Below are 16,764 nucleotides of genomic sequence, written 5' to 3'. Positions count from 1 at the left end.
AACATTGGCGGCTACGAAGCATCGAGGCTCAAGGCAGCGGCATGATGAACTTTCTGAGCGATTGAGGTAGCGTGGGCGAGGCGTTGGTCTGGCCTCTGCTGTTGTTATTGGGGGACGGCGGTTCTTCTCCTGTCCCTACTTTAGCTCGGCTTTTCGGCGCTTGCAGGTTTCGGCTCACGAGCTCATGAGGATCTGGCACAAAAACTTTTGCAAATATCACGAGAACCAGGTAGATATGGGGTGGCCGGCATTGGGGCGTCATTGATACAACACGAAAATATCATTGTGTTCTACTCTGTCTCCACGTTGACATGCAAACAGTACTGGACCGTCTCGAACTGTCCCCGCTTTCACATGTATAGATTAGAGCCCGCATGTGGCTGCATGTCTACCGCAATGGAAGGAGTTAGTCAGCTGGGTGTCGCAACCCCTAGATGAGGAAAGACGCTCGAAAGCCACGGTCCTCAGATCTCCTTCCAAGGGGGAGAAATTACACTTTCTCCTCAATCATTGCTTGCTTACTGCTCGCTCCATTGCCGAGGGGCTGATACCCAATTTTGTTGCAACAGTGACACTAGCAACGCCCTTACTAGGCGTAGCTGCGCTGAGCGCGTCGGCACGATCCACCTGTGATAACATGTCTCTTGGGCCTCGGTACATGCAAGGTTTGAGCTGCCCTCCCGGGCTTCCCTGCGATATGACGATGCGCTGCAGCTTTGTAGTGGAAGCGTCGGTATCAGCGCTGGATTTCGAGCTGGACGGGAGTACTGCCAAGTATTCGGCTGGTTGGTCCAGAGGTCCCTTGGAAGCGAGGACATTTATGATGGAGCATCTCGCGTTGAGGGCGTCAAAGCTGTCGAGCGGCGTACCTCGCCGCTGAGACAGCGAGTTGGAGCCTGACGAGAGCGGTTGGCGCGTCTTTCTAATGACATCTAAGATCGGGGCATTCCAAAGCCGAGGCGAGGCTCATTGCTTCCCGACGAGTGAAGCAGAACAGTTCTGAGCGTATGGTTCATCGAATGAAGTGTTGTAAGCGGCTTCCTTCAGCCTTGCTTGGTGTCTGGCCAAACTGGCTCGAAGAGGGCCAGTGGTTTGATGTCCTTGGCTCCAGCCACCGCAGAATCACCGGCTTGGGTAACAGAATTGGGGGTTGTAGAGTTTCGGTGGGGTGCTGGCATCGACTGTGGTTCGAGGTTGTGCGCTGGGACCGGGCCTACGGCATGGGGAGAACGTTCGACTGAGGGCGCATGATATGCACCGTTGCCTATCGACGCGTTGTGCACCTGGGGCGTCTGGGGCAGCTGGGGCATCTGAGGAAGCTGGGGAATCAGAGGCATCTGAAGCACGACGGGCACCCGGTGCACCTGAGGGATCTGGACCATCTGGGGCACCATCGAGGGTGGTCGTTCGAACACGCTCTGTGGCCACGGCGGCATATCCACCGCGTTGCTCCCCATCTTCCGCCACCTCATTTCTGGAATCCTCCAGTCGCTCTCCATCTTCGTCGACACAGTCCCGTCCCTCTTTCCGTTGGGGGCCCCGGCCACCCTAACTTCTGTCGGCTCCCCGGTCAACACCAACACTTTGCCGTCCTTCTCGAAGCGCCAGCGCTGGATCTGAAAGCTTCCTCTGCTTTGCGGCAGATCTGCTAGGCGCATTTCGTGGCGGAGCTGGATCACCAGTCTCATGCTCCTGGCTTCACCTGCTCTTCCCCCTGGCACTCCCTGGCCTTGCAATCCTGCGCTTTGCACTCTTTGCCCCGACACCCCGTTGACTGGCACTCCATTGGTTGGCACTCCGTTGGCTGGCATCGCGTTCGCCAGCACTGGATTCCTCAGCACTCCATTCACCGGCACTCCGTTCCCTTGTACCCCTTCGCTCTGCACTCTTCCGCCTTGCTCTTCCTGCCCTCCCTCCGGAAGCGCTACATTCCCCCCTACCTGCACCACCTCCTCCTCCCACTCCTCATTGATAAAATAACCCCCCGCATAAGCCACGGTTCTCCGCCCCGCCTCAGCCCACTCCCCCTCCCCCGCGCCCTCCAGCCCAAACGCTGCCTGCCCCGGCGCGCTCAGCTGCAGCGACACATACCCATCCGGCGTATACAACAGCATGCCCTGGGCGTACCGTGTGAGCGGGAAGATGGCCTTCTGCGTCCTCGAGCCCGGCGTCGGGTGGCCTAGGTACTGCACCAGTGTCCAGGCGCCGACGAGGTGGCGGCGTAGTTCCGCCGGGTGGGTGGGCGCGATGGGCGGGCGGCGCAGCTTGGGGGGGTGGTAGCCGCGGCGTTCGCGGCGGATTGGAGGCATGGTTGTGCTAGGTGGGCGGTGGTGCGCGTGGGCTCCTGCTGGAGTGCGTTGGCGGATTCCCGTCTGGGTGGGCGGTGGATACAGACGGTTTGCTGCTGGTTGTGACAGGGTGGGCACAGCTTGTGATGACGGAAGAAGCGGATTTTGGTGGAGGGTTAATGATACCTATCGCCGCTGAGCGCTAGGGTGTGCGGTCTGCGCTTAACTTCTTTGATCACAGAACGCTTACAACATCAACATCAAGAGATTATTGTTTTGCGGCTTTGGTGACATAAGATGCTCATGTGGTATCAGAGGTTGGGTGATGGAAAGGGTACCATGGAAGATGTTGTTAAATCCCCTTGTGGAAAAGCTTGTACCGCTCTAGCTCGCAGCGTCTAACCGCAAGAATTTCATCAATAAAAGTTACAAGTCCATCAGCACCTTCAGAAACACGGAGACCAGCACCCATACGCTTTACCGACCGCGATTCCAACCGAGGATTATTCCGCCGAGCACAAACCATCCAAAGGGAAACAAGGAACAAGGATCTATATACAGTTCACTGTCCCAACTCATAGACATTCCCCTGCTGTGGCGGTGGCTTTCGCTGAACCTGCTGCGTCGGCTGCCGCGGCGCCAGATTCTCCTGTCCTTGCGGCTGGTAAGGCTGATAAGGTGTAGGGGCGGCAGCGCTCTGGATCTCAACCGCTCCATCATGAGGCGCTACATACCCTTGCTGGGGTACACCGAGCGTAGGCTGGCCGTACCCTGTCTGTAGGGGGCTTATAGTAGACTTTCGGTCGTACGGCGGCGCAGGGCTACCGGGACTGGAGATCGGACTCGTGGGGTAGGCTGCGACGGTCGGGTTGTACTTGTTGTCTGAGCTGTCCATGCTCATGACGGGAGGACCTGGTTGGAAATAACCCGGCTGCTGCTGTGGCGCCTGGTACATGGGCTGCTGCTGCTGCATAGGTGGTGGCGGGCCCGCATTAGGATTGAAGGTCGGCGGAGCGTGCTGCTGCTGCTGCTGCTGCTGTCGCTGCTGCCTCCTCTTACGAACGAAGAAGAATATAATGACTCCGATGATAATGGCAACCACTGCCACACCTCCGACAGCGCCTCCAACGATGACACCGATGCCTGGCCCGCTAGGTTCCGGTACCAACGTAGTAGGTCCAGGCCTCGGTGACGTTCTTATGGGTGTAGGAATCGGTGTGGGCGTTGTAGACTGCCATCCCGTAACTGCGTTTTGAGCCAGCGTAGGTACCGAAGCAACGTAGTTGGATAGTATCGTATCAACGGTTGTCCACGTTGAAGCGGGATCAGTGCCGCAGCCGTAGTCCGCCACAGCGGCAGCGCCCCAAGTCCAGGAATAGCAGAAAGGCCTGTCAGTGTTAGGTGGAGCGTCAAGGTGGAGGAAGAAGCGTTACGTACCGGATGCTTGCAGTGCACTTCCGAATAAATGTATTCGCCCAGCAGTCGCTGTCACAGCTCGAGCGACTGATTGCAGCAGAATCAATACAGCTGTGTGCCCATCCGCAGTTCTGAGTATCCGCTGTACAACATCCAGCCTGGGTGTGTTTTCTTAGATTGTTGGGTCACGAAATATGATTGGATTCACTTACCATTCCAACATTGCCGGACGGCAAGAAGAAGGCGCAGGTAGCAGAAATATCGGGACAGGTCAGTGGCCTACCTTGTTGCTGTTAGCAAGACACAACGTTGTAATATGGTAAATGAGGGTCGCACTGAGATCTCCGCCTACCCAGCCGCATGTTTGCGGATAGGCATCTATCGCTCTGATCCGGAGGTCGTGCGCGTTGTCGAGTATAGGGCCGTCTGTTGGTTTGGGATTCCATCCTACTCCTACCTCCTTCTGACCATTCGTGGGCTGCGGTCCTGGGAAGGCTACCGCTTGGGCCGTCGCGGCCACGCTGCCGAGTATGTATAGAGATAAAGGCCGCATTTTCACAGTCTCACGAGTTTGGATTCCGGCTTGACTTTGAACATGGACTGGAAAGATGGAAATTACAGTACAATCAGAGCAATGAACTTCTCTGTTCAAGAGGGACCGAAGCCAGAAGTCAGAGCAGAGGGGTTGGGGCCGCAATGCTTTTGAAGGTCTCAGCAAGGCGGAGCCTCCAGCTGAAGCCCACCCGCCAGACTCGCCCGCATAACACACGGAACAGCCACCGGAAAGAGCAACAAGGCTTGGGAGGGCTTTATGCATGAAAGCAACGATAGACGAAACTTCCACCATAAAAGACTAAGTACGGCTTACCTATCTCGTCGTTATCTTACGATATTTTTACCGCCATCTTCGGCAGCCATAGCCACCAATTCGTAAAGTAAGGTTGGCAGACGAGGACAGATACCGCAAAGGGTAAAGAGCGTGCGGCTGGAGGACTCAGCCTTGCGGGCACGGATGATGGAGTTTCGACATCGAATCTAACATGCTGATACTTACAGGGCTATCCCGGCCTTTTGGGGCTTGTTTCATCGATCAAAGGAACACTATCCTCCATCACAGGTTGTAACTGGTCCATGAACCGCAGACGTCTTGCTATCTCTATTGTGGCTTAAGGTGGCCGTCAATACGAGGTCCATGGCTTGACCAGCCGAAGCGAAGAGGGCCCGTCTCGCATGTCTCGTGGTCCGTGTTGATGGGGCCAAAAATAGTTCGGACCAAGGAAACGCAAGACCAGTCAATAAACATTGTCTTGAGGAAATTATGAATCGACTGCAGGACAATACATGCTACAATCATCCAAAGCTGCATATTGTAAGGTTCAAGGGCAGAATCAGCAATTCGTGGCCACGCTGGCCGAGAAATTGCCGAACATAGGGTGGCCACGAACTATTGATCCTGCCCTTGGTTGTTCGGAGGCACATCAGGGGAGACGTGGAGCGGGCCGAGAACTGTCCGTCCGCTCAGGAACCGATCTGGCCAGTCACGGGAAGCAAAGAGCAGCCTCTGAAAGTCAGCCTTGTTGCTCTCAATATCCATGCTGGAGCTACGGGCATGTAGTGGTGAGTATGCTGAACTGATAGTACAGACTGTGGATACAGTCTTTATTGGGGAATTTGAGTCTCAAACTCGACATCATAAGCTACCCTGTAGTAAACGATGATTCCGTTCTATACAACCCTCCCCCATCATGAAGAGCCTCGAGCTGCTTTGACTCTCTCGAAGATGTCCACAAACGCCGCTGGCTCTTCAGCACCACCGATCTCATATCTTCCCTGGATGGTAAAGTTTGGCACGCCAGATATGAAGCTGCGCTGCGCCTCCCGAACTTCCTCGTCGACCTCCTTCCCTCCTTTGTCGCTCTCGAGCCAGTCCCGGACTTCCGCCGCATCCAAGCCAGCTCTCTCGCCCGCTTCTTGCAGGACCTTGTGCGAAGTTATATCCTTCTCTTTCTCGAAGTACGCTGTGAACAACTCCTCGATGACTCTGTTCTCGACGCCTGGCGACTTCGTCTTCGCAAGCTGAATCAGTCTGTGCGAGTCACGAGTATTCCCGGTCTTCCCTCCAAACTTAAAGTCGATCCCCTCTTGTTGCCCGATCGCTGCCAGCCGCTGCTGCATCATCTGCGTACGCTGCGGGCCGAACTTGGTATGGTACATCTGCTGCTTGTCGACGCCGTCGCGCGGGGCATCAGGGTTGAGGTAGAAGGGGAACCAGGTCGTCGAGAAGGTGTCGTTCGACTCGGGGTGCGCGGCTTTGTACATGGAGATGCCTTTCTCGAGCCGCTTCTTGCCCACGTAGCACCATGGACAGACAGTGTCGGAGACGATCTTGATGTCGAAGTTCGTCATTGCGCGTAGGGTCTGTTTGAACGCCACCTTGATGGTAGTGTTACGGCAGACAGCTGTGATGTTTTTGGAGGTGTCAGTGATCCTCAGGCGTTGGATATATATATATGGCTTCGTTTTACGGATTACCAATCAGCATCGCATCCGATGGATCCGAAGGGTCTCTCTGCTTTCGACAGGCTTCTCGAAGCGTAAGAACCCGAAATGTTCCTACTAGGCACTATTAGAACATTCCCTCGCAATTTTCAACACATTGACAGCTCAATTGATGGTTGCAGTGTGTCGATACCAGAATGAGTGCCATCACTATTTCCCAAGACGTTGTTCCGCGGTGTTTCGGTAGATCCTCGGGAATACCTGCGTTTCGAACTGGAGCTCCATGTGGTTTTTTGTCAAGTGGCACACTCAAACTTCCCCGAGTCAAGTCATGAGAATGTGTATTGGTAGAAGCTCCTTGTATATGTTTTCCTCATCCCGTATCTCCTGAAGAACAACATCTTCGCTCAGTCACTACGCGCTACACTCAGGATGCGCATCCGGCCGATGTTACGCTCGGATCTGGGCAGTGTCGCAGATGTGGGCGTCCAGGTCTTTCACAACGACAACTTGTTCCGCTTCATATATCCTGGACTAGACGAGCATTCTGAAGACTTCAGGCGGAGCTACCTCCTGAGGCTGCGGGAGCGCTTTGCAACGCCTGGATCTTACAGTATCTTAGCCGAGACTGAGGAGGGGGATCAAGAATGGAGCGGAAAGACCGAAATTGCTGGATATGCATTTTGGGAACGGGATGGGGGAGATGGATTATGGGTGGGTGGAAACGACTGGCCAGAGAGCTTGTTAAACCGTGCGCGTCTTCAATTGTAATACAAGACAGCGGTTACTGTAGCTGACTACGTAGCTGGAAGAGCTCGAGTTGTCGCTATTGCACCTAGAGTCTGAGTTTGAGCACCGGCTCTTCAATCGCGCTATCGACCTTGAGCACAAGCGAACGGTTTGGAGATGCATGGACTTCAGCTTTGATCATGTCCTTCAAGACTCTCCGTATATCCATCTCGCCGTCCTGGCTGTATCACCTAGTTGCCAACGGCGCGGTATAGGTGCGAAGCTCATAAGATGGGGTCTAGAAAGAGCGCAAAGAGAGCTGCGTGGAGGAGTACCGGTAACTCTAGAGTCGAGCCCAAAGGGCTACGGGCTATACAGGAAGATGGGCTTTGTGCAGGTCGCAAGGATACCGATTGAGGGGCTGCCGAAAGCTGACGATGCCATTGCTATGGTATGGGAACCTGAGGGGAAGAAAGGTAGGTGGATCAAGGCAGGGGAAGAGGAGGCTCAGAAGGGTACGGACATATCCGATGGAGAGGCTGCTAAAGCGACAGAAACGACTGCTGAAATCGCTTGATCCCTACGATTTCAACTCATGCTAGTGTGCCAAGCACAATACAGGCTACAAAGGAGTGACGCCCGTACAGCTCCGTCTATCAATGGGAGCAGTACAACTCGTCCGGATCGTCATCCGGCGGCGTGGCCTTTTCCTTCATGCTCACACTGTCTACACGTCCAGCATCTTCGCTCCCATTCCTGACATTGCGCTTTTCAGACTCTCGTTGCGAAGCTTCTGAGGCCGCTTGTTGTACTTGCTTTTCATCGTAGCTTTCCGCCCTAGAGCCCGGACACCCTTCCTCGGTGGAAGCCATCTTCATATCGTCGCCATCTACATCCTCCTCTTCCTCCTCTTCCTCCACAGAGCTGTCAAACGCTTCAATAGGGGTTTCAGGTCTCTGCTCCAGAGATGTCGTAGGTTGTATCGATTCCTTCGACGGAGCATTGCTCGGGCCAGAGAACATCCGCTGGTCGTCCTCAACCCAGGCTTGGAAGGACGGGTGCTCCACTTCCTTAGTCGGGCGCTCTTCGCTAGGGGAGTCGCCGCCTATACTGAATCCCTGCAGCCCTCTGATTGACTCCTTGAGAGTGTACGCCAGCGCTTCGTCGTCGCTCGAAAACCTCTGTCTTTGTTTGTCCAAGAGGCTTTGCGCTGACTCCTTGGGTTCGGTCTCCACGTACCCTTCGGAGGCTTCGTTGCCCCAACCAATCGAGTTGATGTGAGGTTTGTCTGTCTGGCTCCAGCTCTTCCCCTGAGACTCTTTGGAAGTCCAGTTAGACGGACCGGGGGTGGATTCCGATGTACGCATTGGTTCCTTCCCCTTCACGTCGAAACGAACTTGTGCCTTGGAGGCCTCCGCATCGTCGTGGGCTTCTTCTTCCGTAGGGCTTGGACTGGTCATCTGTGTGCATTGGTCTGTCACCTCTACTTCTCCTCCGGGGACCCGCATGTATCTTTTCATGATTGCTGGACCGGCTCCACGACAGCTTCTGCATTCGCCCCAGCAAGGGATCGTTCTTAATGCAGCAAGCGGACGGCAGCTTTCGTTTCCGCTCTGTTGGGCCTCCCGGCAGAGCTCGATGAGATCATAGTGTTCGCGGTGAGCGCAGCCGACGCCATAGTAGCTGAATGCGAGTTCCCAGCACATGGTGACGCGGATGGTGAGAAAGAAAAATGGTGTAAGGACTCTCAGGAGCGATGAGGGTTATGTATTACGAGCGTGAGACAAACTATGGTGATTGCTGGCTCAGACAAATTCTGCTGAATGCGACAATAAGGAGAAGAGGCCCGTTGTGGTAAACAAGCGGACAAGCAGCGTTGCTTCCTCTTTCGTCGGCCACTGGGGCTCGTACGGTATTAGCTGGCAGGAGCTGGACTTGCGCTTTCAATTGTTTTCGTCATGAGAGCCCTCAGAACCCACGACATCGCCAGCAACGTAGGTCAAGCCTGACACCGCCGCCCATTGCAGCGTTGTAAGAGCGAGCTTCTTTTATGATGCAAGTGTCCAACCCAGTTGTTACGCAGGCAGTTCCCAACACTCAATGGATTGTCGCACGATCAAGGCGTAACAAGCACTCGCATGAACCTTGTAGTCCGCTTCGCGCAAACGATTACTGCGTCCCTTTGATCTGCAATCTCTTCATGTATCCTTGCCGCCACATACCATAACTCAGCACACTACTTCAAATCGAGCGGTTCATAGCTCCTCTACGTGGGGACCCGTAGATCAACGGCTCCACGCGTTGCTATCATGTGAATGCTGTGGAGTTGTTCCAAGGCGGGCGTACTTTACTACCAAGATTCAATACAGTGCCCGGTCCCCTTCCTGTTCCCCAGCCTACTCACAGCGTACGCCGTGTTCCAGCTTGGGCGCTGGATCGCTAGAGCAGGTTCTTCCATCGGGTACTGTTTCTCTTCTCCCGTACCTCAACTTCACTTCCACATGTATTGGCGCCACATGCCACATGTGCATGGGGTTTTATCACAGCGCGGTTGCAAAAGGCTCCAAAAGATCAGAGCTCTGTTCGCACGTATGGAAAAGCCCACGAACGAACGAACGAACTCACGGTAGCAAAATCTTCGAGAGTTAAGAGCAATATTGATATTCAAGTAGTTATTGGTACATGAAACGGGAAGTCAATCGCAGCAACACCACCGATCTCCCAGGGGTTCGTGATATCTGTACATGCTCCATCGAACCGCAACCCACCCAATATCCTGTAATCTTCTTGGTGATCGGTATCAACACTAGTTCCGGCATCCGGTATCTCCCGCTTCAGTCAGAGTCCAATTTGCACTCATCATGATAAAACAAATCGGTACCAACTACCGGGCTCACTCGCCCCAACATCAGCCTACATCATCTCCGATCAACTCAAGTCCCGTAATCCGGAGGCGGCGCTTGCGGGATAGTGCCCGACCCTTCAGGGCGACGCCTACGTTGCCCTTGTTGCTGCTGCGCTTGAGCTGCAGCACTCTGTCCAGCCAGATTACCACGACGCGGCGGAGCGGGAGCCGCGGGTCCAGGGAAGCTCATGGCTCCAACGCCGCCTTCGAGATCGATGACGTCTTGATAACCCGCGGCCTCTTCCATTAGCGGCGGCTGGGCACGAGCACGCTGTTTGCCTTTAACACGCGGGTTCGGGTCCTGGTGCTGATATTCCTCAGCTGGCGGTGCGGGACCAAAAGGGTTCGTGTCAGTTTGGCGAGGCCCCAAGACAAGAGGAGGCTGCAGTGCTTGTCGGTTACGAGTCTTCTGTGAGGCGGGGCTACCACGGCTGCCAGCTCCTGTGCAGTCAGGGCAGTCGCGGCGGTAGTCGTCATCGATGAGCCACTCCTCATCGTCTGCTGTCCGCTCGATAGGCTCTTCGCCGTACCCGCGGTTGACCTCATGACTACACGCGTAACGGGTGATGAACTGGTAGTACAGCTTTGGCCTCGCGGCCTCCTGAGCATCTCTCTCCCGCTGGGTCTGCGCGGAGAGCTCCAAGGCTGTTTTGTACTGGTTTTCGTACTCTTGGTGCAGGCGAAAGGTTTCCTCGGCGTCCCGCCTTGACTCTTCCAGAATGCGTTCAAGATGGGGGTCTGTGTCTGCGTCTGCGTCGCCCGCTTCGTCGTCGACTCCTCCTGACCCGTAAGACTGTTCACCGTCGGAAGAGTATTGCATGCCTACTTGAGCACGGTCTGATTCTGCGTCCGAGGAGTACGCATCGTCGCTTATAGATTGAGGGTCGTTGGCCGGCTGCCGAGGCGAGTTGGCCGAGGCTTGATGATGAAAGCCCAGGCCTTGAGAGCCTCCACTTGGAGCAGCTCCAGCCCTGCAAGCGGCGCAACTGGTAGGAATGTTACGCCTTACGGCCGGGCCCAGTTGCTCGCAACGGGAGTTTGGATCTTCTGTGGCAGTCGCCGCTTCGCATTGTTGAATCTGTTGGAGGCGTTCCGAATGCCCACAAGCAGAGAACGTGGCGAGGACTGGATTGCACATCGTGAGATAAATGTCGATCTAAATGGTGCTGTTGGCAAGGGATTCTGGAGCAGGACTAAGTGTCCAGGACTGTTACTTTGAGGGCTCGAGAGCGGTAGGCGCAGAAAGGAATCCGTTTGAGTTATGGCAGAAAGGAAGAGGTGCGAGTATATGCGTCAAGAAGGGGGAGTATATAGCCTGCGAGGCCCGCACCAGGCGGTGGCCAACATCTTGGCTGACAACTGTTGCAACTTCTTCACCTGCTCTCCATGTGTCATTCGAGGCGGTCTGCGTGACCTTATTTTGTATGGCCACTGGAGGGAAGACAGTCATCCCTTCGGCAGTGTTGAGTGAATGCGCTCGCAGCGCTGACGGTCGGCTTAAGTATGACCTTCCATGTGGTTTGCTGACCGCAAGTGCTGCGGCAACAACGACGTGGCCACGGCCAGCTGGACATCGGCTTGACTGTGTTGATAACACACGCTTCAACGCTGGAGTAACAGGTAGTGAACCGTGACGGAGATGTAGTCATTGTGACAATACCAACGCAGCGCGTTGAAACCAACCTTCGACCTAGAGACGGTCAGAGAAATACGTCGCCGGCAGAACGTCACCTCGCGTGAATGGTACGGCAGTGCAAACTGAGTGTATATCTGCTTCAATATTGGGTGGAATTGGCTTCGAGATCCAAACGAATGGCTTGCCGACAGAGAAGCAAAGTCTACAAGAAATCTGTACCATTGGCAATGCTTACTAGCAATTAGACTTGCAGAGCAGTTTCGCTGTCCAGATCCTCCGAGGCAGTTTTAACATCAATCTCATGGAGGCTCCAATGTCACTACGCCCAGGAATGACGGAGTCCGTGAGACGACTGTTGAGCGGAAACCGCCTCTACGACAAAGGCATATTGTATTTCAGCTGGCGGCGAGCAGCACACGCGTCGACTGAGCTGAACGTCTCAACGACATATCGGAACTCATTGATAAAACTCTCAGCCTATGTCTCGGTCCCGTGGAGGATCCTTCAACGCACGTCTCCGGAGATTGCTGGCCAACTCGACATATTGCAGGAGATACGAAGTTGCTTGCAGCATCTTGGAGGACGCTTCCCTAGTCGAGCTCAACAAGTGGTCTCGACGTCCAGGTGCTGGCTTCGTTGAAGTCTTGGACGTCAGGCCGTTCATGCATGAAGACCGGATTATGAGGTCTGAAGCAACACAGCCGCGAGCTGAGAGAGCGACGGGGAGGGATGTTGTCTTCTACGATTCCTGGAGCTGGCCTGTTTTAGATATATGGCGTGCCCCAACCGCGGGGTCCGTACCATCAAAACTTCGATTACGTACCAAAAGGGAGATTTGGAGACGGCTGAAGCCATGAAACTTGAATGCTCGGGGAAGCTCCCCTTGACGTCATCCAATATCTTTTCATGTCATTTCTTCTTGGAAGCCGCAACTCCAAACTCATGCTGACGGCACTAAGTCGCTTGTGCCCGCTCATGTCCCTGCCTCGCAATCATCCGGATTGCTCGGCAACGACAGCTGTGAAGCCGCGTACGCAAGCGAGAGAAGTTCGAAAGCGACATACCAAGCAATTGCGCTTGCAAAGCTTAAAGGGGCATGCTTTAACCAGAGTCTTGACTGTCCCCACGCACCCACGAGTACCGAAGTCCTTTCCGAGAAGACCCCTTATGCAGTCCTCTTACTCAAACAACGCGATGACAGCGCTGTCAGCGATGCTGAGTCTCGGTGCCCAACCCATCCCAGCATGGAAGGAGTTGGACGTAATTTCGAAGATGCCTCGGCCGTCGAATCGAGGTTCGTGCACACTTTAGGTTTGTGAGCGGCGGGGCTAGTCGAGATGGCTTGCCAACGGCTGAGACATCTCGAATAATGGCTTCGATCAGGGGGAGGTTTTACGGACAGCCGACGCTGGCCGAGCAAGAGCTCTTCGATCGAGCTTCCGCATTTACGAGAGCGCTGAACGTATCGGCTCTGAACAGGCTTGGAGAGCAGGCAATTCTTCAGCTATCCAGCACTCGGAGCGACTTCCTCCTCAGCCACGTATCGTGGGAGATCACAGCGACTAGCGCGACAGCCAAGACGCTATCACCACTTCCCCCCGGACCCAGGTCCTTGGTCCAGTCCAGCCTTTGCAAGCCCGCTGGAGCATCGTGGCTTCTCGCGTGGGGAAGTGCAGCCCGGAGGCTTCAAGCTTCAAGCCTTGCATAAGGCGGTCTGGGGGGACCGGGGCACCGCTTCCACACATCCCCGGCCAAGACGATGAAACCTCAAACCCCGGTTTGGACTCACTAGAGGGCTACGGTGACGATTGGTACCGGTACTTCGCATCCCTCTCCGTGACGACGAGGATGTGAAATATTGCTTCGTACTTATAGTAATCCGCGACGAATGGTGTCGTCACCACGTCGCAAGCTTGACCTTGTTTGCTGCGGTGTGATGCTTCGTCAGACTGTGGGGAAACCCTACTCACACAGCCGGCCTTGTCTTATTCCCCTGGGTGCGACAGCTAGTCGAGCAATTTTGCTGAGCTCTTGAACCTTGAATCAAGCTGATGCGGATGTGACAGATCGCTCAAAGCTTCGCCGGACGGCGCCGGAAGGATGTCCCAGAAAGCCGCTGGCCATCGTCTCACACGGACTGGGCCGCACTGATCCGCCTTCCGGTCTGAAGATGGCATAGGACGAGAGTCATGGAAGGCGGCGCGCGCGGCTTGATTGGCTTCGAGGCGCCGGGAAGGCATGTCCCCGGATTGCCTAGGTTTGCGGTCCCTATGCGAGTCATTCTTGCGGTGTGCTGTAATCCTGTAGTGGACAAATATTTAAGTTTGGACTGCTGCCTCGTATCAAGCTGTTTACAAAAGCTTTCTCCCTCCACTGTGCGATCTGACCTGACCTGATATTGGCCACTTTTCCATACGCTGTTGTCCTCGAAACATTTCCTTAGGCGACATCAGATCATCTGTAAGCTACATCCATAATACGGTGCTTCCATACGCCGATGATCTGACATATCTTGAAACAGCGTCAAGCAGCAAACCCTCGCACATGCAGCCGACCAGCACAATTTCCACACCATCACCTCTTCCATCTACCCGCCTCTCAGTCAACAGATCGGCAAGCGACTCCGTAACAACAAACATGCCTCAATCATCAATGGCTCGGCCAGCGCGCCTCTCGCTGTACACCTCAAACAGCTTCCAGGACGTCTCTGCAGCCCTCACCTCATCAGCATCACGACACGCATCGTACAACGTGCAAGAAACGCCAGCACCCCCGCCCTCGCCGACTGAAGGCTACCATCATGTCGACTACTTCGAGCAGCGAGAGGCGCCTCATTGGAGCGTGAGAAGCTCGAGTTACAGGCCCACTATCGGAGCATAAGGAGCGTGGAAAGAGGCGCGAGGCGTTGGTGTTCTGTTTTTTTGCTTCACTTTCATTTCTTCGTGGGCGCGGAAATGGGGCCGAGCACAGTGATGTTTTTGGTGTATACTTCTCAGCGTCGGTGTTTGGTGAAACGTGGTCGGCCTCGTCTTCGGCATGATACCTGATCTCAACACTGAGATGGATTCTCCGACCTGGAAAAGTGGTATATTTGTACAGTTGCAGTTCTTATACATATTGGTAGCAGATGGCTAGCGCGCGGTACGCTCATACATATACCGGTTTTGTATATTCCCTTCTCCTCCTTGCCCCGGGCTACAAGAAGCTCGCCCAAGCTGCGATTGGTGAAGTCGTACAATACAATAATTAAACGTTACCAAAAGTGCTAAGTATCGAAGTGGAGCTGCCGTGGCTTGTCAAGCCCGCGCAGCCTGAGTACTCGTTGCTTCACTTCTGAAGGTGTGACGTCCGGAGCCTTGCGCTGTTCGTTCTCAGTTACCTCCGCTGAGCCAACGCTTGGGAAGCTCGACACCGCAATCTTCTTTGGCATCGGCTTGCCGCTAGCAATAGCGTTGTCAACAGCCTTCTGCTTCTCGTTCTCGTACGTTTCCGCTTCCAGAAGCAACTCGTTAATCGACTTCCAGTTTTCAAAGCGAAGCTCATCGAGCGGAAAGCCAGTCGGATTGGTAGACGGTGGACCAGATCTAGGTGCAGGAGGCTGTTGCGGGTCCGTGGAAAGCTCATCGTATACTTTTCTTAGAATCTCCTCGGGACCTAATTGCACATCGGCTTGCGATAAGGACATAGGTAGCGGAGATTCGAAGAAGTCTTGTAGCCGACCGGACTGGATGAGCTGGATGATGGACGAGATGCGGCTCATGACCTGCTGCATGTGGAACACTAAGGACTCTGGGTCCATGCTGTCGGTGTCCACTGCGGCGGAATTCTTGGAACCGGCATCGCGACGGTCATTCATGAGACGGCCGATGACATGCGGATTCATACCACGTCCTAGCTTATCCAGTTGCTCCTGCACGAAAGTGATGTGTTTCGCTCTCTGTCCTGCTTTGACTAAGGCTTGCCAATCTTTTATGTCAAGATTCTCAGACCGTCCTTCAGCCGCATTGACGAGCGTCTGCCAGCTCGACTCTACCAGTTGAGGTGTTCCGACGTCTCCAGCGGCAAGAACCATGGTCCTATACGTCACAGCATCCGGCTCTATGCCAAGCGCAATCATATCCTGAGTTGTGGCTGCGATCATCTCCGGAAGATTCGCCCGACCTGCAAGGAGGATCAAGCTGTTGAACGTTGATGTGCTTGGAACAGTGCCGGCTTGCATGAAGGTTCTGAGTAAAGTACGCGCAGCAGCAGCGATCGACTGGGCCACCTCACTCACCGGATCGTTCTCCACCCGTAGCTTCCGTTCTGGAAGTAAGCCAGCGAAGCCTCTCACAAGCATGCTGAGATGAGGTCCTTCTACCGTCCCGCCGGCGCCAACATACGCATGGACGGCGTTGATCATGCCATTTAGCAGGGTTACTCTGTCCGAAAGGGCGAGCTTAGTACCCTTATCCTGCTGAGCAGATACGAGCTTGTCTAGAACGGCACCTAGCCTCTCAGGTCGCAGAATCACTCCTGAGCGGCATGCAATGAGGAACACCTTGTAGCATTCTGTGACTGGACGTTCGTACATCAAAAGCTCGAAAAAGCGCCCCGGCACTTGAGTTGGGAATAGACGGAGCGCGGTGTCTAGCGCTAGATAGGCCCTCCTCCAGTCTCCACGTAGGATGCGAGCTGTGAGAATTCCCTGGAGTAAAGACATCGGCAAGCCCTTGATGGTGGTCGGCTGTGCCCGGTCCGGGACTATAGCTTCCGGCGAAAGGTGATACTCCGCGAAGTTTCCCGGGTATCGCTTCAGTGCGTGAGAGTACAGCTCTTCCAAGGCTTCCAAGCTTTCAGCGCCCTGATATGCTAACAGCTCGATCGCCGCTCCGTAAACCTCAGCATCGACAAACTCATCCGTTTGCCGAGAGAGCCACTTCCAGAACTCGGATCCTTTGTCATACTGCTGGGCCTCCTTGAAGAAAGATATGAGGTGCAAGCTTGCAGCTGTATGAGGCGTCAGATGCCTCATCTTAAGATCCTGGATAAGCTTCTCGGCAAACTCCAGCAAAACCGGCAGCAGCGCTTTCTTCTGTGCTGGCCCTGTCCGTCGGTAGAGCGTATGCAGCATCTGCGCGATGTGCATCGTGTCGTTTTGGTTCAGTAGAGAGCCCTCCAGCATCCGTGGGTAGAGCTTCATCACGGCGTCAAGCTGGCCGGAGGTGACGAGTGTTCGAAAGCGGACGATTGCCTGTGAAAATAATTAGATACCTGCTGCTCCCACGGTAAGAGGAGACTACTCACATCTT

General features: G+C 54.6%; 7 protein-coding genes across 7 annotated transcripts; 1 reads left to right on the top strand and 6 right to left on the bottom strand.

Moving 5' to 3' along the window:
* Positions 1-1,043: 1,043 nt before the first annotated feature.
* On the bottom strand, positions 1,044-2,309 carry W97_03125 (uncharacterized protein; the record flags this gene model as incomplete). The annotated part of the gene is made up of 1 exon (XM_007781024.1): positions 1,044-2,309. One exon carries the CDS (start codon positions 2,307-2,309, stop codon positions 1,044-1,046), a length of 1,266 nt encoding a protein of 421 aa, XP_007779214.1.
* Positions 2,310-2,850: 541 nt separating this feature from the next.
* Positions 2,851-3,927, bottom strand: W97_03124 (uncharacterized protein; the record flags this gene model as incomplete). The annotated part of the gene is made up of 3 exons (XM_007781023.1): positions 2,851-3,676; positions 3,726-3,791; positions 3,917-3,927. The coding sequence occupies 3 exons, from the start codon at positions 3,925-3,927 to the stop codon at positions 2,851-2,853; spliced, it is 903 nt and encodes a 300-aa protein (XP_007779213.1).
* A 1,520-nt stretch (positions 3,928-5,447) lies between these two features.
* Positions 5,448-6,110, bottom strand: W97_03123 (uncharacterized protein; the record flags this gene model as incomplete). The annotated part of the gene is made up of 1 exon (XM_007781022.1): positions 5,448-6,110. The coding sequence occupies one exon, from the start codon at positions 6,108-6,110 to the stop codon at positions 5,448-5,450; it is 663 nt and encodes a 220-aa protein (XP_007779212.1).
* Positions 6,111-6,635: 525 nt separating this feature from the next.
* W97_03122 (uncharacterized protein) lies at positions 6,636-7,509 on the top strand (the record flags this gene model as incomplete). Its single annotated transcript, XM_007781021.1, has 2 exons — positions 6,636-6,954; positions 7,016-7,509. The coding sequence occupies 2 exons, from the start codon at positions 6,636-6,638 to the stop codon at positions 7,507-7,509; spliced, it is 813 nt and encodes a 270-aa protein (XP_007779211.1).
* A 79-nt stretch (positions 7,510-7,588) lies between these two features.
* Positions 7,589-8,392, bottom strand: W97_03121 (uncharacterized protein; the record flags this gene model as incomplete). The annotated part of the gene is made up of 1 exon (XM_007781020.1): positions 7,589-8,392. One exon carries the CDS (start codon positions 8,390-8,392, stop codon positions 7,589-7,591), a length of 804 nt encoding a protein of 267 aa, XP_007779210.1.
* Positions 8,393-9,865: 1,473 nt separating this feature from the next.
* Positions 9,866-10,657, bottom strand: W97_03120 (uncharacterized protein; the record flags this gene model as incomplete). Its single annotated transcript, XM_007781019.1, has 1 exon — positions 9,866-10,657. The coding sequence occupies one exon, from the start codon at positions 10,655-10,657 to the stop codon at positions 9,866-9,868; it is 792 nt and encodes a 263-aa protein (XP_007779209.1).
* Positions 10,658-14,738: 4,081 nt separating this feature from the next.
* W97_03119 (uncharacterized protein) lies at positions 14,739-16,655 on the bottom strand (the record flags this gene model as incomplete). The annotated part of the gene is made up of 1 exon (XM_007781018.1): positions 14,739-16,655. The coding sequence occupies one exon, from the start codon at positions 16,653-16,655 to the stop codon at positions 14,739-14,741; it is 1,917 nt and encodes a 638-aa protein (XP_007779208.1).
* Between the last annotated feature and the right edge of the window lie 109 nt (positions 16,656-16,764).

The sequence above is a fragment of the Coniosporium apollinis genome, assembly GCF_000281105.1.
Source record: "Coniosporium apollinis CBS 100218 chromosome Unknown supercont1.12, whole genome shotgun sequence".
In the NCBI taxonomy this organism is placed as follows: Eukaryota; Fungi; Ascomycota; class Dothideomycetes; genus Coniosporium; species Coniosporium apollinis.
Note: the sequence above shows the minus strand (reverse complement) of the source record. Positions and strands in the feature narration are given on the sequence as shown.